Raw genomic sequence first — 25,853 nt, 5'->3', positions numbered from 1 at the left:
CTCTTTTGTTTTTGTTAATAGCAAAGCCCTTTTCTCTCTCTATCACATTAAATTTATATAGCTCTTTTCTCATCATGTTTATACAAATTCCTTTCAACACTTCCATTTGTGCACATGTCTAAATGTATACTGATGATTTTGCACACTACAGTAGGGCCCCACTCATATGGTGGGTTACGTTCCAGACCCCCGCTGAAAAGCGGAACTGATTGAATAGAATGGCGCGCGATGCCCGAAAACCGCCATAAAAGTGGAACAAGCACCGTATGAGTGGGGCTTTAGTCTAATTGCATCTAACTGAGACCGCTGCATTAGCAAAGCGCTGTAAAGTGAAGCACTGTAAAGCGGGGCCTTACTGTACAAAATACGTCTTTTTCTATATACTACAGATTCTACTTTTATTCTAGACCAGAATAGAACATCCTTCAGATGTTTTGGACTACAACTCACATCTTTCCTGACCATTGACCATGCTGGTTAGAACTGATGGGAGTTGGAGGCCAAAACATCTGGAGGGCATCAGGTTGAGGAAGGCTGCTGGGCAGAGCAATCCCAACTAGGCAATTATGCCAGAAGGCAGATATACAGGCAGATCTTAAAAATCTAAGCTGAATTCTAATTGCTCCTCACCATCTGGGAAGGGTTAGAATGTGGTGTGTGACTAAGGCTCAGGAAATCTGGGAGGTGTATGCTGAATCCAAGCAAGCACTTCAGGCTCTTTTTTAAAAAAATTAAAAAGTATTTTATTATTTGAGAATTATTATCCCCAATTATTTTATTTGAGGAAGGGCTGTAGCTCAGTAGCAGAGCATCTGCTTTGCATGCAGAAGGTCCCAGGTTCAATCCCTGGCATCTCCAGGTAAGGCTGGAAGAGGCTCCTCTCTGAAACCCTGGAGAGCTCCTCAATGCAGACAATACTGAGCTAGATGGACCAATGGCTTGACTCAGTATAATTCAGCTTCATAAGTTCCTATTACTGAAGAAACCCCTCACAAACATTAAGATCTCACAGAAGAAACCAAATCCTGGGTTCTCTTCTCCTGCTGCTCAGTCCCTTTGCTTCTGGAGAGCCCTTCCTGTTGCATGGATAAAACTAGATGAAGACGTAGCTTCCTGGACATGTGTGATGTAGGCTGCCGGATGGCTTGCTCCTTACAACTGTTCTGTCCCGCATCGTTCCTATCATCTCTCCCTATATCCTTCCTAGATTTTCTTCTTAGATGTCCTTATTTCCCAGCAGCTCCAGCTCCTTTTTCTCTCCATTACCCTTTTCTGTCATTAATCCTTTCCTTGCCCCCTCAAATATTCTATTCCCCGTGACAACTGTTGCCATGGAGGGTGACATGGTGTATCTTCCTACCCTGCACCCCTGGCAAAAACTGGCCTTAAGCTGTTGTAAATAACTTATCCTGACAGATCCACTTACGCTGACTGAGGGATAGCCTTGCTGGCATAAGTGGAGATGGCGAAACTTAGGCCGGTATAAAGGGCAAAAACAGGGTTCTCAAGGGTGGGAAATGGGCGGTCATGGCAGAGAATGTTACACTACGTCCTAATTCCCTTCATATATTGGTCCTCCCCACAGACTTCAGTGTAATTTATACTATCAAAAATTCAGTTGTAACTAAAATTCACCCTATGGGATTCAATGGAAGGGCAGAAAATGAAGATTTACACTGCCCCCGCATAACCCTGCCCCCAGTCTGAATGCAGCTAAATTTATATAGGAGATATGTTGTTATTATGGCTTTTATGGATTTTGTTTTTAAAAAATCTATTTGCCTGGTGTAAACCACCCTGTGACTTGGGCAAAGGGTGGTTCATAAATTAATTAATTAAATAAATCTGCCTCCTGGTGTATCTTCCTAGTTAGGATTGCACTACCCATCTTTAAGATATACAAGTCTTTGTTGTTTGAACCTAGAAATGCAGACATGTTTTACATTCAGGCACATTCAACCAGAGACATGGCTGTAAGTCACAAGATTTTTTTTGAAAAGCGTATATGGAGGTGAATCCTATTTTAAAGCAATGGGATTTTAAAATTGGAATTAGGTAATGAAGCACACCCGTTTAGCTTTGAAAACCTATTTCATTTTATCTGACTTGAAAAGCATTTCATACCCAGGATTACAAACTGGAGCAGCAGAACAGGAAAGAGCATATATGGGGAGACTGCTGTAAATTATTGAATTGTAGAGATTGTCCAAGTGAAGTGTTTTGAAAAAAATGCTTTGGAAGAATGTAGGGGCCAGCTTTACTTCATTTTTTTGGTTATTGGTTTATAATTTAATCCTTTTTTTTAGTGAGTTTGTAAGAACTTGCCAAACTGTAAAGGTTTATTACCACTACCAAATGTCCAAAAGTAATAAAATGAGATACTTTGTGGGTTGGACTCAATTGTTAGTACATTGTAGTTAGAGACCAATTGATTGCAAAAACATAAGGATATAATGTTTTTGCAATCATCTGGTCTAACTACAATGTATGAACAATGAAAAAATTTAAATTTTTTCACTGGTCACTTATCTGCTGCCTCCTTTTCAAACATTAATTTAAGGAAAGCAAATGAATGGTAAAATAGTTAAAAGTAAAATCTGGGTAAGCAGTTTAGTTGTAGTGTACCTAAGGGCCCTGCAGTATGATGCGTCATTAATGTTATCAATCCTTTCTTGTGATAGTCCTCCTTCCTCCCTCCTGCTTTTTTTGTTCTCTATTTCTGTTTCCTTTCTGCTTCTTTCAGTACCATTGGCTGATGTGATGCGAAGTCATAGTAGGTTCACATTAGTTGGTGGGTCACGTCCACAGCTGCCAATGACTTAATGGGCCTGATATCACAGGTGACGTCAGTTTTAGCTGAATGGTTAGGGAGTTACTGGAGACCTTGGAAACTGAATTCTAATTCTAGAAGTCATGAACTTTTGAATGAAAGGTTCAGGGAGCAAACCAGTTGAGCTGTCTCAAAACCTTTCACCAGTGGAAGAGTACTTGCTTGCTGCCTATAAGATTAGAAGCCCTTATGTAAGGAGAGGAATAAGAATAAATGTTTAATGTTAAGCATATAAAAAGAATCCTGCTGGTTGAGACCAAAGGCCTGTCTGGCCCAGCATCCTATTTTCCACAGTGGCCAGATGCCCCTGGAAAGCCTGAACACACGACATGAAAGCTATAGCTCCTTCCTGCTGTTGTTCCCCAGCAACTGGTTTTCAGAGGCATGCTGCCTCTAATCCTGGAAGTGGCATGCAGCCATCATGACTAGTAGTGACAGTAACTGAGTTTCATATCAAAGATCAAAAACAGAAATTATCCTCTTGTAAACCGAGGTGACTGTAATCCATAATAATTAACAACTATGACTGCTATACTCTACTAATCTTATTAGATTTAATAGCATAAAGAACTTTGAACTCCTTAGTGATTCATATTTATCACGCATGTATTGTTTTAAATAGATACAGCAGTAGATAATGTTAATACTCATTTCTTAGATTCCTGTGTAGGAATAGCAGTAATAACAGAGGAAAAGACCTTGTGGAGTGTGCTGTTAATATTCTGTAATTAATGAAAACTACACCCAAAGGTTTTCCAGAAGTATAATTTTACAAGAGGAAAACCATGTAAATAAGACTATGGCCTCAGTACATTTTTAGAGAATTAAAATATCCTACATATTTTGTAAATTATTTGCTACAAAGCATACAGTGGAGAATGTAGAAAGAAATTGGCAATTGGTTTGCTATACAGTTACCAGACATTAACTGGGACTCTTGGGTGAAAGACAGACTGCAAATACCTCAAATGGCATAGCAATCCACACACCCTTTACGCCGGGTGGGGTGGGGGTGGACTGAGCAGAGGTGTCCCTCTGTTCAGTTCTGCCACCTGAGCCAGCCTTCCATAGTCCACTAAACATATTCCTGCCAGTGGAGGCCATCAAGAAGGTCCAATCTAGAAAAAATGAGTGATGTTTCATACTAAAAAATGTGTGTATGTCTGTCAACTGAGAATAACACTTAACATTGGTTAGCATGAACCATCACTGTTTATTTTTTCCAGATTGTATGTTAGGTCAGAATCAGAACCCATGTCATTGCCCAACAGCAGTGAGACATGCTGGGATCTAGTGGATCTTGGGTTGGCTTAGCTCTACCTCTCCCCCGCCATGGAGCTAGGAGAAAAGATAGTGGAAATACTATTACAAAGCAAGGTCAAAAAGATCCAGCTGTGAAAGAGACAGGTGTGTTGTATTACTTTGCAGACTATAAATGAAATCAAGACCAGGTAGAAAGAATATAAGATCCAACCAATATTATTAATGGTGGCTTCTGGATTTGTTTTCAAAATAGGATTATGGTGTAATAGTGCTATAACGCTTTAATTTAAGTGATATTTTGTGAATATTAAAATATACAATATATAGCCAGAAAAGTGTTTTAGGACTAATTAAAATACTGATTTGAAAAAATAAATGGGATGATAAAATAATGAATGTGTGCTGAGCTTCAAATGGTTGCCCAGTAAATTGGTCCGTCCCTTCTCCTTTTCCACCCAGCAGCTACATGCCCACTGATACGGATGCAATGTAGTGAGATGAACATACAGAAAAAGTGCAGTATCACCAATAGTCAATTGCAATTCTGCTTGTAGCTTACAGCAATGATCATTAGCACCAGAAACTACCTGTCTCAAAGTAGCCAGTGTAGCTTTGATATATTTAACATCCATTTAACCTGTTCTCTTCACTGTAAGGTACAGCTGACATGTATTGTCTATGTTGTCAACCCCTGGAAATCAAATATATGTATGCTGTAGTAGATCAAGGAGGTTGCATATTGGGGTGGGAAAAGATGGGATTATTATTATTTATTGAATTTCTACTGTACCTGTCCTCCCAAAGAAGCCCAGGGCAGCACAGAAGATGTGAGCCTTCTTGAAATGATTATACCTAGAAGTGATTTATTAATTGTTTAAAAAAAGAAGTAGTACTTTTTTATGTAGTATCTGTAGTATTTATTTATTTAAACCTTTTCTGAAGGTGTGAGCGGCGTTACGAAGGCCATAGTAGCCACTGTCACCCTTGCGGAATTGCTGTTTCTCCTTGTGGACAATTCATTGCCTGTGGATCTGAAGATAAATGTGTATGTATTAACAACCTATTTGGCGAAATATGCTACTATAAGCACAGAAAGTGTTGTGGCCTGCATATTTCTGGCAATAAAGGGAAATCTGTGGCCTAACTCTTATGTTATGCGAGTGGTGTGTCAGTTGCCAAATCAGCAAAATCCAAAATGATTCCTCTATACTCTGGCTCCACATTGCCTTGGTATCCTTAAGGAATATTGTGTAAGGTTGCCCTGATCATGTTATTATTTCCCACACCAGCACTTCTCTGCCCCAGCCAGCCGCTGATATTGACATGAGACATAACAGTGTGATTAGGGTGACACCACCAAACCTGAGATTCGTTACTGAGGTGGGGTGGTCATTTTTGGCAGCTATCACACCACGACAGTTATCATACCACAAATTGGATTTGAATCTTCTTTGTCTGCTGATGAGGGAACCCCCTTCACCTTTAAAAGAATATGCATTGGTGCTGGTGTATTTGACCAAATTTTCCTTTACTTTCCATACTCTGATAATAGCAGTTATTATTATCCAGTCTTCAGCTGCAATTTAGGATTGTGATATTAGTACAAGGTAATTTGTAACATTACCTTAAAAAAGGTTGTGTCATTGCTGAGATGTGGGCAGCTAGGAGTACAAGATACATGAGATACACATCGAAGTATAATGGGACTGAAGGGAAATGTTATGCCAGACCTTGCAAGTCTGGAAAGGCAAGTTGACAGTGAGACTGGAGAAGTTTGGAAGAGCATATACCTGGAAATGTATATACTAGCATACTGTACACTTAGAGAGCTATACTCCAAAGACTGGAATCTGACTGCCCTCCAGACAGCATTTGTGGCAAACCAGAAGGAACCTGTTCTCAGCAGTTCCCAGTGGCTGGTTCTAGCCCCAGTTTCTTCTGACATTTTTTGTTCCACCTGACTGATGGCATGTTGCCCAAAGAGGGTAGCTCATTGGTATTTTGATGGCATGTTGCCCAATCGTAAGAACTACCAGACCATCGGTGATGTTGCTTATAAAATAATGCATGCATGGCTTACTTCTGGGTTATTTCTTCTGGGATGATCTATTCAGAAAGTATCTACATCCTTTTGTTTTCAATATTTGAAGTTTCTTCACATGTATGAAAATATCTGAGTCTGCCATAGTTGCTCATCTTTCACCTATTCACTTTAAGTAAGGGAAAGCTTTGTGGTTTATGAGAATCCATTCATATTCTCATCATTAGGAGTGTGCACAGATAAAGGTAAAAATGACTTTGTGCAGATTCTCCTCCCCCAGCAGTTTTATCACAGTTGCAATCATTGCTATGCATCTCTAGCTTCTCCTTGCAGCCCAGAGAATTAATTTTCCCTGAGCTCAGCCCAGAAAAAACAAATATTTCTGACCACAATGTGATGTGTGCACTTTTAGAGAACAATAGCTGCTGTCTCTACACACCCAGTCATAACTTCTGCTTACCTCTGTATCCCACTTGTAGCATTTCTTTGTGTTCCGTCTTCAAAAAAAGACAAATTGTCTCAGTTATTTAAATGTTTAGATGATTATTTCATAAAATAAACATGGTTTATACTATGATTTATAAAATTGTTAGTATTGGGTTGCTTGTGTTATTGGAAAATGTTGTTAGCAATTAAAGGGGTGAATATTTTATACTAATATACTTGATGGGGCATCTTCTTAGATCCTTGAAGACAATATGGCAAGAAAACTGGCTATTGCATAAATCAATAGTATAAATATTTGAGGTTGCCCATAGCTGAGAAAGCATTTTCAAAATGTTACCCTTACACTTTTTTCTTCTTCTGTTTGCTATGTTAAACAGTTGTTTTGCATTATATGTGTTTTGAACTAATAGACGATGGAGATGCAGGCTATGTACATATGCTAAGCATTTGAAGCACAATGGTTTTGGAGTTTCCAAAAACATTTTTGTAGACATTGCCTTGCAACTTTCCATACCTGCACACTGAGCAGACAGATGAAGCTATTGCTAGATCAGTGTCATCTGTACATATGGTTCATGTGTCCTTTGTAGATAGTTCACATCAGTTTCTTTGTTCCCTCCCCTCAGTAAATCAACATCCCCTTAATGCAGACAAAAAACCGTGCTCGCACACTCCTCTCCATCTGCGAGTTCATCAGTATATCGGACATCCAGGCATAGAGGCCGTGCACGTGCAGTACTTTCCTTTCCTTATTTGTCATGAGATGTAATGAATACTAGGCATCTGGGATTAGGCAGAAGAATACTAGGTCTTGGTATATCGATACAATGATCATCAACTGTGCAGTCTTTATTTTTTAGGCTTGTCTGAACAATGATATGTGCAATATGAAGTAAGAACAGCCTGTGAAGAATTTGTTGTTTGACTGAAGTTCTGAGACAATAATCAAAAGTCAGCTATGTTCAAACAGATTACAGGACTAACTTTCTATTCAGCTGCTTGTTATACCATTTTGAACTTTCAGGAATTTGACCTCTTAATTGTCTTCTTTTTGTTCTTGTTGTCTGGACTGAATTAATAACTCTGTGTTCATTTGGATCTTGGAATACAGGAACCTTACATATTTCATCAGTTACTTCAAGATTTCATGGGTTTCTTCATGATTTCATGGGTTTTGTGTTTGTTTGTGTGAATCTACAACTATGGCTTGTAAATCCAGGTATGCATCTGGCGAGTAGGTAAGAAGACGAAGACTGGGGAATGAGGGAAATTGAAGTTGGAATCTTTTGGAAACATAGGGGCATTTCAGGTTTCAGTAAAGGGAGTGGGAGACAAAGTTTAAAACGTGTTTCAAAATCTTTTTCTTACATACATTCAAGATTATAGAGCTAATAAATAAATAAAATTCAGCACATTCCAAGAGCAGATGCAGTTGTAACTTTTTATACCTTTTTATCCCTCATAATAATTAGACTGTCCTGAAGAAAAACAACATGTATTCTGAAGCGGTTGGGGTACCCCTATGAGGAAAGCGCCTGGCTAAAATCTGTTAATATATGTATATGTAAACATGAATTCGAACGAGGAGGAATGTTCTGTGCAGTTTCCTCCATATATTTGTGAAACAATAATATGAAAGAGGATGCTCCTCAAGGTGGGGCTTGCTGCTAATTTCCTTCTATCTCCTTTAGGTTGTAGCATGACCGCCATCCTGAGTTTTGCATCTTGTAATCACTGTTTGCTAACCCAGTTTAAATAGAAACATCCTCCTGTACACCCAGCATGGATTTTACTACGATGCTGCAAAAAGCGTATGTGATGCTGTGCAAAGAAGGTCTCCCTCCCATCTCCCCACTATCTCTGCTGGCTGTCAGTGATGTTATTCTTGACTCTAAATAGTGGAATCTAGAAACAAATCTGCTGTACAAGTTTGCTCTTTCCAATAAATTTGCAATGATAATTAATATTTATGGCATATGCAGTTGCATTTATAAAGTGTAGTGCTTTCACCTCTTCTTTTAAAGAAACATGTAATGAATAAGAAGCCAAGAGAGACAATAAAAGTAGAGCTATTAATTATAAACTGCCTTCCACAAGTGTTTGATAGGGAAAAAAATATGTTGGCAGCATTGCTTAAAAACAAAATGGAAACCATATTTCCCCTTGATACAGAAACAGTTCACTGTGCTATGTTATCGTAAACAAACGTTTCAGGTGCTTAGCCTCCTGTTCTCTCCTTATAAAAAAAAAGTTGGAGATCTATTCACTAAGAATAGCTTGGCACAGCATCTGGTTGGCTCAGGCTATTCACATGATTTTTTTAAGAACACTGTGGTGCTGATTCCAACAAATTAACTTAGCAGCTACTAATGTTCTCTCTGTTTTAATTTTTCCTCTGTTGCTTTGAATAGTTTCAGGAACTTTAAGCTTGTGATCACATGAACATGGTTAATCAGCATAGATAGTAGTTATTATAAGGAATTTTTCTCTTGCTTCTGTGCTCCCTATCTTCACATCTGGAATTATGTTCACTGAAGCAATGTGAGAAAGCCCCAGACTGTAATCTACTCAGCTGTCTGGAGAGGAAGTGCTCCTACTTCTGTGGTGTTCAGCGGCTTCTTGGAATGGGTATAGTCAGGTCTACTTTGGTTAGATTTACATTAACAAAGAGATCAGGTTACATCCTGCTCTTTAAATAAGAACTGCTTTCTTTTAAACAAACCTGCCTGGCTGCTAAGATCATCTGAGGTACTTTTCCAAGTAATCAGAGATCAAGCAGATGGTAGTCCAACAGCACATGTAGAAAAATCACGCCCAACGGCAGAATTACTGAAAAGAATGCGCAGTTGGTTTTGTTTGATCAGAAACTACCTGTAGGTACATAATTTCCACGATGTAACTCTATGGTGTGTGGTGCATAGTTTTGATGACACCACGATTACCCCCCCCAGTGCCTCACGATCCCTGCAAGGTATGGATCAATATCAGTAGAAAAGGAGGACTATAGACGCTTTGTTGGAGGCTGCAGGAGGAAGAAGAAGAGGTTGGGGTGCTCTGTTGCTGCTGCCTGGACTTGGCTTTTCCATCGGGTTTTCCTGCTTTTTGCAGGATTAGGATCGTGACCTGAATTAGCTGGTTTGCTTACTTGCTATCCAGCCATTTTATTTTGAGGGTTTTTTTTAATTTGTTTGATACTTGCCTGTCAGTTGTAGGGTGCTGGTTTTAAGAGTATAGTCTTGCCTGCTGTTAAGGAAGGATGTGTTTTCAATATAAGTGGGGAGGGGAGGGGAACCAGGGGGCTGCCATTCATGTTTTGGAGGACAGAGGGAGATATGGAGTGGGGAGACAGTTATGTCATCGGGGGAGATGGAAGCGTAATAGGGTGTTGGTTGCCCCCAAACTGTCTCCCCATTCAAATAGTCTGGACAGCTGTGGTGACAGTTCCCCTTGGTTGAAAATGCTGCTTGTGAATGCCAGGTCAGTGAATGGTAAAACAACGGCCATTCAGGATTTGATCCTGGATGAGCACGCCGACCTGGCTTGTATCACGGAGACCTGGTTGGATGAAGCTGGGGGGGTTAATATCTCCCAGCTTTGCCCACCAGGTTTCTCCATGCAACAGCAGGCGAGACCTGGGGGATGGGGAGGTGGAGTTGCAGTGATCTATCGTGATACCATCTCCCTGACCAGGTGCCCTCTCCCACAGTCTTCAGGGTTTGAATGTGTATATTTGAAGTTGGGTGGCCGGGACAGAATAGAGATTCTGTTGGTGTACTGCCCACCCTGCTGCTCAACAGTGTCCCTTCCTGAGCTAGCCGGTGTGGTCTCGGGGTTGGTGTTGGAGTCCCCACGGCTTGTGGTATTGGGTGACTTCAACATCCATGCCGAGACCGCTCTGTCGGGAGTGGCTAAGGACTTCATGGCCTCCATGACAACCATGGGTCTGTCCCAAGTATTATCTGGCCCCACTCATGCCGCTGGCCACACTTTGGACCTTGTTTTCTGTGTGGATTGGGATGATGGTGACCTTGGTGTGAAGGAACTCTCTGTAGTACCGTTGTCATGGACAGATCACTACCTGGTTGGGTTTAGACTCACTGGGACTCAGAACCTCTGCAGGGGTGGGGGACCGATTAGGATGGTCCGCCCCAGGAGACTGATGGATCCAGATGGTTTCCTGATGGCTCTTGGGGATTTTCCTGTCACCTTGGCAGGTGATTCTGTCGAAGCCCTGGTTGACCTCTGGAATGGGGAAATGGCCAGGGCAGTGGACACGATCGCCCTGGAGCATCCCCTCTCACGGAGTGGAGCCAAACCAGCTCCTTGGTTTACCAGGGAGCTGGCGGCGATGAAACGAATAAGATGGGGACTAGAGCAACGTTGGCGGAAGACTCGGAATGAGTCTGACCAAACATGGGCTAGAGCCTATTTGAAGGCCTACTCCGTGGCAGTACGGGCAAAGAAGAAACTTTTCTTTTCTGCCACCATTGTGTCTGCCAGGAGCCGTCCAGCGGAGCTGTTTCGAGTGGTCAGGGGTCTTTTACATTCAGGCCTCCAAGAGGGTAATATAGACCACTCAACAGCCCGCTGTCAAGAATTTGCACGGCACTTTGCAGATAAAGTTGCTCAGATTCGCTCTGACTTGGACGCTAAAATTGATACAGTCTCAAGGGATGTAACTTTGGCTCCTGCTTGTCCAATAATAATGGATTCTTTTCAGTTTGTACAGCCCGAGGATGTGGACAAGATCCTTGGAGAGGCGAGAGCCACCACATGTTTGCTAGACCCTTGCCCTTCCTGGCTCATTAAGAGTGCCAGAGGGGGACTGGTAAATGCCTCTTTACAACAAGGCAGAATTCCAATGTGCCTAAAAGAGGCAGTTGTACAGCCTTTGTTGAAAAAACCCTCCCTGGATCCCTCTATAATGGGTAATTATCGGCCAGTCTCCAACATTCCATTTCTGGGTAAGGTAATAGAGCGTGTGGTGGCTGCCCAGCTCCAGAGATTCTTGGATGAAACGGATTATCTGGATCCATTTCAGTCTGGTTTCAGGCCTGGTTACGGGACAGAGACAGCTTTGGTCGCCTTGGTGGATGACCTTCGCAGAGAGCTGGACAGGGGGAGTGTGTCCCTGTTAGTTCTACTGGACCTCTCAGCGGCTTTCGATACCATCGACCATGGTATCCTTCTGGGCCGCCTTGCCGGGATGGGACTTGGGGGCACTGTGTTGCGGTGGCTCGGCTCCTTCCTGGAGGGACGAACCCAGAAGATGGTGCTGGAGGATTCCTGTTCCACTCCTTGGCCGTTGACATATGGGGTCCCTCAGGGCTCAGTTTTGTCCCCCATGTTATTTAACATCTACATGAAACCGCTGGGAGAGGTTGTCCAGGGGTTTGGGGTTCGGTGTCATCAGTATGCGGATGACACCCAACTCTATTTCTCCTTTCCACCTAAAGCCAAGGAAGCTGTCCTGGTCCTGAACCGGGGCCTGGCATCAGTGATGGACTGGATGAGGGTGAACAAACTGAAATTAAATCCAGAGAAGACAGAGGTGCTCCTGGTTAGTTGAAAGGCAAATCAGGGAATAGGGATTCAGCCTGTGCTGGATGGGGTTACACTCCCCCTGAAGACACAGGTTCGCAGTTTGGGTGTGCTCCTGGACTCAGCTTTGAACTTGGAGGCCCAGGTCTCTGCAGTGGCCAGGAGTGCATTGCCCAGCTAAGACTGGTGCGCCAGCTGCGCCCATTCCTGGAGATGCCTGATTTGACTACAGTGATGCATGCCTTAGTTACATCCTGTTTAGATTACTGTAACGCGCTCTACGTGGGGCTGCCTTTGAAGACTGTTCAGAAACTTAAACTGGTACAAAGAGCTGCAGCCAGAGTGCTAACTGGGGCTGGTTACAGGGACCATACAACCCCCTTGTTATGACAGCTCCACTGGCTGCCAGTTTGTTTCCGGTCACAATTCAAAGTGCTGGTTTTGACCTATAAAGCTCTATACGGCCTAGGTCCAGGCTATTTGTCAGACGTATCTCCCCATATGAGCCTGCCCAGGCATTGAGATCCTCAGGAGAGGCCCTTCTCTCAGTTCCAACACCTTCGCAAGCGCGACTGGTGGGGACGCGAGATAGGGCCTTCTCGGTGGCTGCCCCCAGGTTCTGGAACTCTCTTCCTAGGGAAGCACGAATGGCCCCTTCCTTGCTATCCTTCCGTTGGCAGGCAAAGACTTTTTTATTCCGACAGGCTTTTGGACTAGAAGATGTTTAAGATAGGGCCTCATAAGGTCTGTTGTATTGATCTGTCGTCCTATTCTTAATGTTTTAAATTGTCTTAGTATCTTAAGTATATGTTTCTGTTGACGTGTGTGCGTTGTTGCGTGAAACAGCATACATTACGTTGGAGTTAAGTTGAGCAAGAAACTTCTTCAGAGCATTAGATCATGTTAAGAGTCTTTATTAAGATATTATGGCCAAAGGCTTAAGAGTAAATACATGTAGAGTTTCTTCAGTCACCCCCCTTCTGGTACATCTCTCTCCAAAGGTAAACACAGAAGAGAACCTCTCAGTTCAGAGGCAATACACAGAAGACACAGCTTAACACAGATAGCTGCTAGAACTTTTCCCAGTCTATCACGATGGTTACCATAGCAACGGCCTTGGCAGTCTGTTCCCAGACTGGGCAAAGACATAACTCCCCCCTAGTTACAGTTTTTCAGACTTGATGGAAAACAGACTCAGTGACAGTGCGGTTCAATGGTCAACAGTTTCATGGTTTTAATGTCACAAATCGTTTAATTCTATTTTAATTGTATATTTTTGTATGTTTTTTACCTATGTGTAGTTTTTATTTGTAAGCCGCCCTGAGTTCCAGTTTTGGAAAAAGGGCGGGGTAAAAATAAATATTCATTCATTCATTCATCAAGATGGCCAGCATCACAATTCATAAAATCATGAATATCTCTGTAAATAGCGGACAGATTTTAATTTATTATGTATCAATTAAAGATAAATCAGAGAGCTACAGAGTAACAATAATTTCTAAGATGTATCTGATATATGGCACAGAATATTGATGATGTCATCAAGATGCTGCCATCAAAATTCACAAAATCATTAATATCTCCATAAATAGCAGATGGATTTTAATTTTTAAGGTCTCAGTTTTAAGATAATTCACAAAGCTACAAAATAATGTGTAAACCAAAAATTAATAATTTTCACTGTACCTTTGTTATTATATACACAATTCTTGGTTTGTAAGCCTATACTGTAGTGTCATATTGATTGTGCTGTAATTTTGTCTGTTTGTCTCAGGTAAACAAATATAATTGAACTATGGATAGTTATGTAGATTGGTCACCCTTCATCATTCAAAGACAAACACATGACTGGTATAGACTTTGAATTGTGTTTGTTATGTCAAGAACAACAAAAGGAGGCTTTGGTTGAAAACTTAAAATCTACACAGAAACTACTGGATGCTGTAAAACTTGACATAAATGTGAAGATGGAAATTACAAACTGTTGACAGAATTTTGTGTTAATACAACACCAGAAGAACTATACTATACAAAGCCAAGTGGCATCTGTCCTATTACAAGCAGTGCATGCACACATGTAATCTGGAAAGATTACAGGCTTGATATAATAAAAAAGTGGCAGAATGTTCAGCTGGTGAAAGCACAGTAAGCAGGAACTAGATTTTCTGCATGAGGTCAAAAGGTGCACAAGCACAAAAGAATGCCTGCTTCTTTTGTGATAGAAGCTTGAAGGCATCCATTACAAATTGTTTCAACAATGGATGTGGGTCAGAAGATCTATGAGGTGGTTCAATTAAGTGAGAATAGCCAATGGAAACTGAAGTTGAGTGGGTGCATTGATCTGAAAGATGCTCATGCATATGATATATCCTATCATTCAGTATGTTACATGAGAAATATAACAAATGTCTTGGGAAGTGTGCAGAACCCTGCTCAAACACCCCTAATTTGGCAGAATGTGAAAGTCAGGTGGAGTTTATTGACAATCTAGTAGAGGCCCTTTTAGAAGGTAAGATTCTTTCAATGGAAGAAGTTGAAAGACATTACAGGGAAATATGTTACTCAAAATGAGTTAAAGAGGAAAACATGATGTCCAGAAAACCTGAAAACACTAACAGAAAATGAACTTTTTGTAATTGACATAGAATTTAGCGATCTTGTTTCCAAAAACCAATCACAGTGTATTCATTTGAAATCAGTTAAAGATGCAGTACTTTCAAATGCAGAAGCAGCTGCCAACTTAAACTCAAATATAAAGCTTCTAAAATACTGCAGAAAACCATACTGACAGAGAAGTGGAAATGTACAGATTCTATATCTGAGGACCAAGTAAGACAGGCAGTACTGCAGGAACAGATATCCTCCTTCAAGTGATGTATAAGTGAGAGAAGTAAGTTTGATATCATGCAGAGTGAGATCAAACGTTTGGACCAGAGGACAGCTGTATAGTCACAAAGTCTTACGTATCAGTGCCTGACGGAAAGCCTCATATTGCACTACAACTCCAGTAAGGCATACATGTTACCGTCTACTTCAGGCTGCTGTCGGCATAACAATAAACTCAAAAACTCATAGCAAATTCTTGGTGCAGCTTATACATGGTTTAGGATCGTCAACTGACTATAGTAAAGTTCTTTGGTTTGAGACAGCTTTAGCTAATGAGATTTTGTGTCACATGGAACAAAATGGAGGAATATACATCCTACCAAAGCTTGTGAAGGGGAGATTTGTCTATTGTGCTGCAGATAATTACCTGAACTTACAAGATCTGAACAGGGTGGTTCACGACAGATGCTCTTGGAGGTCATTGATTCATAGGGTCGCCATAAGTCGTAGTTGACTTGAAGGCACACAGCAACAACAACAGATGGTAAGGGAACTCTCCATGCAACTGTTATGACTTGGTATCAAGAATGTCATGAGGAAGATGAATTACAACCCATTGCACTCTCTAAAGCAGGCATGCATAAGCTGTTCATTACAAGAACTACCCTACAACATGACAGAATTCATTCCTTTCCATGGTCCAAAAATCCCAAAGCCAAAGAGTACGGTTTTTAAAGAAACTGTTGTCAATTGGAAAGCAAAGGATTTGAAAATATTTCAAAATACAAGACTTGTCTTGGTGTCTATGCAAAAAGGAAAGTATAGCAAAAATCTAGTATTTTGCATATTGAGAGTCAACAATGTACAGACAGGGAAGATGAAGATGCAACGATTACAGAAGCTCTTGATGAAGCTGAGCAACAAAGTACTCAACCAAACATTCCGACCTGGACAGCTTTCAATGTAGCATTGCAAGGAGTTCCTAAGCAAATAACACATTCATGTGTTCTGCAAATCATACCCATTACCCTGGCAGATTATTCAATTCACTTGACATTCTTGTAACAACTGGAAAATTGAACTGAACACATTTGTGGACCAAAATCAAAAGAGTTGTTACATTAAATGTTGTTCTTTATAAGCTTGTACAACAACTAATAATGTCTCAGCACTGTCTGATTGATTTGTTTTGCAGCCAGGTGAAGTGTACATATGCAAGGTGTTCATGCAATTGGCACTTACATTGATGGATCTAGATTTCCTGAATTGTGAGATGTTTGGTACAGTGAGAATACTGTGCATCACGTTATCATGAGGAAACACATTCAACGTGCTGTAGAAGCTCACACACATACACTTGTTGCAGTATATGACTGCTACCTAGAAATATTATTTAAGAAGCATCCATGCAAATAAATTTGTGAGAAGGTTGGCTTTACCAAATGCAGTGATGTTGAAGATCTGTTAACCAGTATAGAGGAATGCAGTCTCTCTGGACAAATAAGGGAATTTGATGAGATCCAAGGACAATCAAACCCAACATTTAAAATGATGCAAGAATACATGACAACGGTGGAGTGTTTGTTGCAAATAATTAGGTCTACTAGGAGTGGTGACTGGTATGTACATATTTCATCTCTAGAAGCAATCATTGTGCATTTCTTTGCATTAGATCTACACAATTACTCTGGGATGATGGCATACTACCTTGCTGATGCATGTGCTTTGAAAGAGTCTGACCCTGAAATATGGAAGGAGTTTGAAAAAGGTAACTGGGTTATTAGGAAAACTGTGGTTCCATTCTGTGCTCTTGGAGTTGAAGCACTTGAACATTAGAATAGAGCTTTGAAAGCTGCAGAAGGCTTGGTAGGTATTACACAGCATCCTCAGGGCCTGGCCTGTTATTTTTTAACAGTACCAATACTTGACCAAAAGTCAGAAGAGATGTCAGGCATGGCAGGGATACCATTAGGGCCAGCAATATTGCACAAGCATAATCAGAAGTCAAAAGAAGCAGTCACTAAATAAGATATGGCAATAAATAGTGTATCCAGCTGAAACAGATTGGAAATCGATTTTCATATGACAGACCTGAACACATTAACATTGCAGCCAAGGTGGTTTTCAGTGAAAAAATTACAAAGGATGTTAGGTGATTGCGTGTTCTTGATACCAGATTCTATGAAGATTTCAAAACACAGAAACTCATTTCAGAAACTAGTACCATGAATCTATGGGATCTGATCAAGAAGAACAAACTACATTTGTGTTCAGCTGCCAAGAAGAAAATAAAAATGAATGTGGCAGGTGTTGTTAAAGAGTTAAGTGCAGACAGATCACTATTTCCCAACTAATGATTGTAGCTAGATCACAGCACCAAGTTGATTTACGTGAAACATCAGGACACTATGAATTCTCCGCTGTATTGCGATCACTGTTGAATATCGATGGGACTATGCATCAATGTCAGCAAAAAATCAAATTAATTGAAATTTTGATGTCACTTCTACCACCAACACAAAGTACTAGCACAACCAGCAAAACACTAAAACAGTTAACATCACATCTGAAAGCATTTTTTCTGTTGCAGTTATTGATGATATAGCAGAGCTACAAGCTATAGAGAAATAAAAATATACTGAAACATGTAAAGATCTGGCTGATGTATTCAGTAAAAAAATTCAGAGCAAGTACTGGGAGCATGGTGAAATACACCTGGTGTTTGACAGATATAAAAACAATTCTATTAAGAGTATGACATAACAAAAGAGATTCCAGGGGATATCACCTACCCAGAACAAAATCATGCACAGGACGAACAAGCAAATGTTACTATGAAGAAGTTACTTTTGCACATTAGCACCAAAGATGAGTTAACTGCGTACCTAGCTCAAAAGATGCTTCAGCATGCAAAAATGACTGGAAAGGGCTTCATAGCTGTATGGTGAACAGACATGTCTGCCTCACATTGTTCTTTGGGGTTTCTTAGTAGTACCCAGGAAGTAGCAGATACCAAGATAATTTTACATGCCATCAGTGGCACGGAAAGAGAATCTAAAAAGCTTGTATAGTTGCACAGGAACTGATATTTTGGTTCTTGCTATATGAAGTTATCCAAGACTTCCTCCTCTTACTTTGTTCCTCCTTCAAAAATGTTATAACACTTGCAAATATATTTCAATCACTAGGCCCTTTGAAGGCTTCTGCATTGCCTGCGTTTCACATCTTGTCTGATTCTGATTGCACAGGTACTTTGTCAAGGAAAGGTAAGATTTCATACTGGAAAGCATTCACTACAGTGACCAAAGACACCCTTCTTGCTTTAAACACTAGGAACACAAGACACAATCCCAGACAGTATTTGATAAATTGGAAGCATTCATTTGTCAGATCTATCAGCCAAGAACTGGGATAGCCACTCTTGTGGAGTTACTTTGGTCCATGTTTTCTAGGAAATAGACAAATTGGGAAAAATTACCACCTGCATGAGGTGCTTTTATACCTGCAGTGAAGAGGGTTAACTACCAAGCTACGATTTGAAACCAAGATGACCAAGAAAGTCCAACACTTACATCTCCTGTTGAACATGGATGTAGCATGGAGGATGGACAGATATCTCCCATTCTCTGTGACATGCAGCACACACCAGATTCAATTCTGCAGTTAATGCAGTCCACCCTGTAAATGCTTACCCAGTAACCTACCGTGTACAGACATGTGTGAATGTGGAGGAAATGATGACCTGTGTGATAATGATTCTCACATTGGACCGGACCTCTCAGATTCTGATAATGAAGATAGTGATGATGATGGTGACCACGTTGACTAAAGTCTTTTAGGATATGCAATGTGTGAACAGTTACGTTGTGTTACATTAACAATTAACAGTTCCAATAAACAATATTGAATGACTTTATACAGCTGATAACACTGCAGTTTTATTACCTATTACTATCAATATAAAACTGTCATCTATTAAACATTACCTATTAAAATACTTACCTATGAGGTATTACATACGCAATTTAACTACACAAAAACAATAAATTCCAATAGGATTTTTTTTGTTCTGTTTTTATTACCTGTATAAAACCAAAAACTAGTATAGAGATAGGGTTGATCTTATAAATACACAAGTATCTATAAAAATTATTGACTTCTGAGTTAAAGTTGTAAGGATTAAAGTTACAGATGTTTTAAATTAAAATCTGTCCACTATTTACAGAGATATTCATGATTTTGTGAATTTTGATGGCGTCCATCCTGATGACATCATCAAAACTATATGCCACACACTGTAGAGTTACACCATGGAAATTATGAATCTAAAGGTAGTTTCTGATCAAATAAAACCAACCACACACTCTTTTCACTAATTCTGCCATGAAATTACAGTTGCTTCCATACTATAGCAATTGGGGAAAGAGCCTTTTCAGAAGTGGTATCTTGCTTATGGAGGCTGACTTGCTGCCAAAGTTAATAGCTTTTAGACAATGGACGAATGCCTTTTTATTTACCTGGGCCTTTTTAAATGCTTGAGTGCTGATGCTGCTATCTTGTTATTTGTACTTATTTTACCAACTTGAGCAGGTAAAATTGTTCTGTTATTCTTGTCAGTTTCAAAACAGAAAGATGGGATATAAAACCTTTAAATAAAATTACTATTTCTTGCTTCCCTCATCACTTTGACCCATCTCACTGGATGAGATGAAAAGTTATGGTCTTTTCCTGTAGTACATTGACTTCTGCAGTAACCATTAAGTTGTTTAACCATGTAGGAATCAAATGCACAATTCCTTTTAGAGAAATTTCTTTGCAGGTTGCCAATAATTCTTCCTGATCTGGCTTTCCTACATATTGATGAGTTAAGACACTGAAGTTTCTTGCGGCTATTAAGCATTTTGTCTCAAGGAAAAACTATGCCCATTGCCAGAACTCTTCAAAAATGCTCTCTTGCAAACATTATTCAGTTAATGGAAATTGTGGCATGCAGAACATCAGTTGTAAACCATTGGAAATATTGATAATAAATATTGATAATAGTGGGGTTGGCAATCTTTTTGGACCAGAGGGCGAAGTTCAAATTTTGAGAGAGTGCTGGGAGCATCAGTCACAAAATGGCTTCCTGGGGGCATGGCATAACAAAAAATGGCTGCCATGGGATGTGTGGAATAACACAAAATTAGATAGTAGTCATGGTGACACTTTTCTCATAGTTGTATTTCCATACTAGGAAAGGCTTGAACTGTTGAATTTCTGCTTGCTATACAGCAGTTAAATACACAAAGACCCTTCCCCCCCCCAATGCCAGCCCTAATCCAAAGCCTAGGCTACCATCCTATACACACTTACCTGGAAGTAAGCCTCATTAAATAGAAGGACATTTACTTCTGAGCAGACAATTACACCATTGTACTGTAAGTTAACTATATAGTGAATCGTTAATATGTCTGTGGTCTTTAGTTCTTGCACAGCAGAAGACATGATTAAGCTTCTCAAAGTTTTCACATTTACCTTTTGTGGGGAGGGGGATTCTTTAACATTCACCCACACTTATTGTGTAGTAGTATTTGCAGAAAATAATTTCTAGGCACTATCTGATCTCACATGAACCCAGCACAGGAATGTTGCATCCTGGTTGCTAGGAAGAGCAAACTGGAGATTACAAGAACTAGGAAAAAAAGGTAAAAGCAGTAAAAGTGCTCTAAAAGGCAGGGCAAGACAGCAGTTATTTAGGACCTTAGAGATTCCTTTTCAAACCTTGACATTGAACGGCATATGTCTCCCAAGATTGATATCTGACAAACTACTGTAAATCATGGATGTATGTGTGATTTCAAGTATAAAAACAGAGGGTGGGGAAAGCAGCTGGGGTAAGAGGCTGCCTCTGGCTGTGTTAGGCCTCAGTCCCTAAGCTTGGCTGGAGCAAGACCACACAACAGGATTCAGACTCGGGTCCAAAATATAATAGGACAAAGCAGCAACAAGGGGAGCCCAAAAGCAAAGTCAAGCACAAGACAACAGTCCTGAGTAAAATGTGATCCAAAGGCAAAGTCTTGGGGCAGAAGTCCAGATTCTGGGCTACCTGCAGGGGGCACCATTGAAGGCCTTGTGGGTGCCATGGCACCCGCAAACAATGGATTGGCAACCTGTGTCCTATTGCTTTGAAAATGGGCTGGAAGCTACATACCTTTCCAATAAAAGGAAGGTGTGACGTTATGAACTCAGGAAGGTCGTGTGGATGTGAATAGTAGAGGTAAACTATTTTTACATTTAGCTGGACTGGGGCAAAGATGAAAAGGAAATATAATTTTTATTATTAGGTTTAGGGTTAAATATGAAAAAGAGAATTTGCTTTGTGTAAACCAAACTTTTATGCATATATGAATTTTCACTGTTTGTCCATTTCCTTCATGGCTCCTTTCCTCCCTTTATAACTTGAAGTTTGCAGGAAATGTGTGAATTCTACCATTAAATTCACACTCCTGATGGATTTTAAGAGTAGCTGCTATTTCTTTAGTATTTTCCAGAAAATGTAGTATGTCAAAATTTCTTATTAGTTATTAATTATTATGGAACAACATCCAATTTTATTGTATTTTTTACTTGGTTGTAAATCACTGTGGGACGTTTTAGTGGAAAGTGATACATAAATGTAATAAACCTAGACCTGTTGTTTGAATGTAACTGAAGTCTTAATAAAATGAATTTAGAGGTGGGTCAAAAAGCAGTAAATGCCTGCCCCCACTGCGTGGTGACCACAAGGAAGGGGATTCCATATCCTTACTGGTGGGCATCTGTTGGAGGCAGCTAAGGCAGGGGGTGGCCTGCACAATACCATGCAGGCATTGCACCTCCAAGCACTGCACCTCACAAGGCCTTTGAACAGGCTTCGCACTTCTCAGCACTGGCACAAGATGATAAAATGCCTTCTTCATTCTGATAGATAAAAACACGGAGTGCACATACACTAGATAAATAGTAATACATTTCCTGCTCTAATATGGTGCACATGACAGCAATGTTAAAGAATGTGAGACGTTTGTAACCTGTTCTGTCTGAAAATAACATAGCACCATCTTTTTAGCATCAAGAAATTATATGTGTAATGCATTTTACACTGACGAGCCCAAAACAAAGCTTTTGGAAGGCTACTTTAGTGGCAGAGAAAATATAAAGACCAGTGCTTCAGTCAACTGCACTGACTACCAATTTACCTGCAAATGAAATTCAAGATTATAGTTTCTACCTATAATAATAAGATAACCTCAGTTTCATCATTTTAGCTTCTAGTGATAGTTCTGGTTTAATTTGTTCTAACACCCAATTATATGTCTTTCTCGCAGTCCATGGTATGCGCAAAGCTCTCTTCCGACACCACATTTCAAATGAGTTGATTTTTCTCATGGTGTTCCTGATCTCCATGTATGGATGTGAAAGCTGGACAGTGAAAAAAGCAGATAAGAGAAAAATCAACTCATTTGAAATATGGTGTTGGAGGAGAGCTTTGCAGATACCATGGACTGCAAAAAAGACAAATTGGGTGTTAGAATAAATTAAACCAGAACTATCACTAGAAGCTAAAATGACGAAACTGAGGTTATCCTACTTTGGACACATCATGAGAAGACACGATTCACTAGAAAAGACAATAATGCTGGGGAAAACAGAAAGGAGTAGAAAAAGAGGAAGGTCAAACAAGAGATGGATTGATTCCATCAAGGAAGCCACAGACCTGAACTTACAAGATCTGAACAGGGTGGTTCACGACAGATGCTGTTGGAGGTCACTGATTCATTGGGCTGCCATAAGTCATAATTGACTTGAAGGCACATAACAAAAACCTGCTTCATTTCTATCTCCTAAGCCCCATTTCCCCACAATCCCTAGTTCTTCTCTGTTCTCTGCATTTGCATTCCAGCCCCCCATGATTATCAGAATATCTTGTTTTGTTGTATGATCAATTTCTACCTGTACTTCTGCATAAAATATTCCAGTTCCTGTTCTTCTGCATTTGCCGTTGTAGCCTAAACTTGGATGATGGTTATGTTAATAGGTTTCCCATTAAATCTCATTGATATCACTCACTCAGACCTTGCATTATAACTCCTAATTGCTTTTGCTACATCATGTCTCACTATTAAAGCAACCCTGTTTCTTCTTAATTTCTCATTTCCTGCATAAAATATTTTGTGGTTGCCCGATTGAAAATGTCGCATTCTCATCCATTTTAATTCATTCATGCCAAGTATTGTATTTTTGATATGTTCCATTTCTTGTTTGACAATTTCTAACTTTCCCTGGTTCATTCCTCTCACATTTCATGTTCCTATTGTGTACATTGTTCAACTCCGGACTCTCCTTTTGCATCTGTGCACATCAGCCTCTGGACTTCCGTTTGGCTTTGACCCAGCTGCATCATTAGTCACAGCGCTACTCGTACTTGTCTGTTGTTCTTCCCCAATAGCTCATTGAGTGCCTTCTGACCTGGGGGTCTCATTTTCCAGCACTATCTCGTGCTGCATTTTGGACAGTCTATTCATATGGTTTTCATGATAAGAGGTATTCAGAGGTGGTTTATTATTGCCTTTCTCTGAGTTTGGATGCATCTTAGTCTGGTGTCTCAGCTTTGACCATTCTGTCTTGGGTGCCCCTGCTAGGAGTCTAGCCTCTTGGTCTAGACTCCTGATGGCATTGCTCTCAGCTTCTTTGACACTCTCAAACCTCCTCACCATGTTAAGTTGTGCATCCCAGAGGGGGAGTGTGGTCCTAAATATATGTATATCTCGGGTGTCAAAGTCCAGGTAAAGAGGTATGTCTTCAGCATACCTAGGGTTGCCAGGTCTCCAATTTTCACCTGGAGACTCTGGATTTTTGGGGTCCTCTCTGGGTGAGTTGCCTCAATCTCTGGACTCCCAGCTTTCATTTTTTTAAAAAATTAAGTTTCTAGGCGGTCTGGTTCAAGAGATATACACCAAAACGTCAGCTCCTCCCCGTAACTTCTGTTAAATGAGCTTGTAGCTGTCTGCTGTAACGCCGCCCTTTCAGGTTTGTAGCTAATGTGAACTCAGTGTTGTGATTTACAAGGGATTTGTTGACCTCCAGGCAATAGCTAGAACCCATTTCAAAGCCAGAAAATGGTTGTTTTTTCCTACTTGTCTGAAGTTCTCATAAACTGAGTAAGTTAAAGTTTCTTTCTCTCATGTGTGCAGAAGATCTAAATGCCATTACAATGTGTTATGCTTTTCTAATTATGAGGAGTCAAACAAGTTTAAATTTTGTTTGAAGAGGGCAAATTATTTGACTAATTCATAGACTGTTTTGAAAACCTTCCCAATAGGAAGCTTTAATCCTATACTCACTTTTGTGACGGTAAAGCTGCAATGCTAATCGCACATACTGGGAGTAAACACCATTGAATTCAATAAGATTTACTTTTGAAAAGACATGGTTAGGATTGTGCTGTAAATCAGTGGAACTTTTGAGTAAACATAGCAAAGGCTTGTGTTGTGTGGTAAATCTCTCCCCCTACAATTCTATTTATTAAAGTAATTAGGGAGGGCTTACTTAGGTGTCACTGCTTTTATTTGGTAGGAAACTAATACCGATTTTTAAAAAAATGTTCTGCAATGACCAACTAGTTTTAACAATAAACTATTACATAGGGGGGGTGTATTTTACATCGTGTGTGTGTGTGTGTGTGTGTGTGTGTGTGTGTGTGTGTGTGTGTGTGTGTGTGTGTGTGTGTGTGTGTGTGTGTGTGTGTGTGTGTGTGTGTGTGTGTGTGTGTGTGTGTGTGTGTGTGTGTGTGTGTGTGTGGAGTCTTTCCAACATCTCTGTGTGGTAAGGTTGCCAACTGGAAACCAAGGCAGCTCACAACAAGAAATAAATCCCTTTTAAAATCCGATAACCATAAAGACAAGTATAAAGCAGTTGCAAAACAGCTTACAGTGACATGATTCTGAATTTTGGGTTGGGTGAATGAAATTCCTTATCACTTGATGTTGCAGTTCTGTGCACATTTTCCTGTTTGAGTAAGCCCCATTGAATACATTGGGATTTGCTTCTGAGTAAACATGCATAGGATTGCACTATACATATATTTACAGGTTCTATTCGTGTATTTACTGTTCCTTAATGCAGCAGGTACTGCACTGTGCAAGGAATTTTAGAAATTGGGACAAGTGCTATCATTTTAATCTGTTAAACTAACGCAATTAGCCCCATGTCTGAAAGCAGCCTCTGTCATTCGTGAAAATCGGCAATCTCTTTCTTTCCACAAAGTACCGTAATCACACCATTGTCTCATAATTATCTGAATCAGAAGTGTTGAGACTTTAAAGGATATTATAGTGTGCTGCTGCCATCTGCCCGCCAATTTTTGGTGTGTGTGTGTATTTCATGTATGTGCAACTGGAAAAAATACCATTAGATTGTTGATCTAATTTATCAGTTTTGGGAATAAATATGGCTTTCTCACAAATTTCACAGATAGAGTGGATTATTTGAATGATTTAAAATATGTAATATTTGTTTGTTTATTTTATTTAAAAATGTATGCCCTTCCTGATTTCTACTGGGAGGGCCCACTACACTGAAGGCATGATTAATCAGCAGGCCTTTCTGCCTTCTCAGTTTATCTTCCTACCTCAGTGCTCTCTGCATAATTCTAACTTCTTGTCATTCTGCCTGTATACACCCTGGAAACCATCCTTAGCCCTAATTCTAATTATTTCCTGTTATGGATTGTGTCTGCTGTTGCTTTCAGTTTAGCGTTCTGTTATTAACTGTGTTTTATAGTGTATATATTGTGTACACCAGTGTTGTGTAATGGTTAGATTCTTGTTTGACGTGAGTAGTGCTTCTGGTCCATGGGGAACTGCTAATAGTGATCCCCCAGAATAT

At 40.1% G+C, this 25,853-nt stretch overlaps 1 protein-coding gene across 1 annotated transcript in view; it reads left to right on the top strand.

Moving 5' to 3' along the window:
* Positions 1-25,853, top strand: part of WDR27 (WD repeat domain 27) — a 142,838-nt gene that overhangs the window by 87,712 nt on the left and 29,273 nt on the right. The window contains exon 23 of the mRNA XM_061624421.1: positions 5,036-5,138. Coding sequence (XP_061480405.1) covers positions 5,036-5,138 — 103 coding nt within the window. The remainder of the gene's footprint in view (positions 1-5,035; positions 5,139-25,853) is intronic.

The sequence above is a fragment of the Rhineura floridana genome, chromosome 4, assembly GCF_030035675.1.
Source record: "Rhineura floridana isolate rRhiFlo1 chromosome 4, rRhiFlo1.hap2, whole genome shotgun sequence".
Taxonomy (NCBI): domain Eukaryota; kingdom Metazoa; phylum Chordata; class Lepidosauria; order Squamata; family Rhineuridae; genus Rhineura; species Rhineura floridana.
Note: the sequence above shows the minus strand (reverse complement) of the source record. Positions and strands in the feature narration are given on the sequence as shown.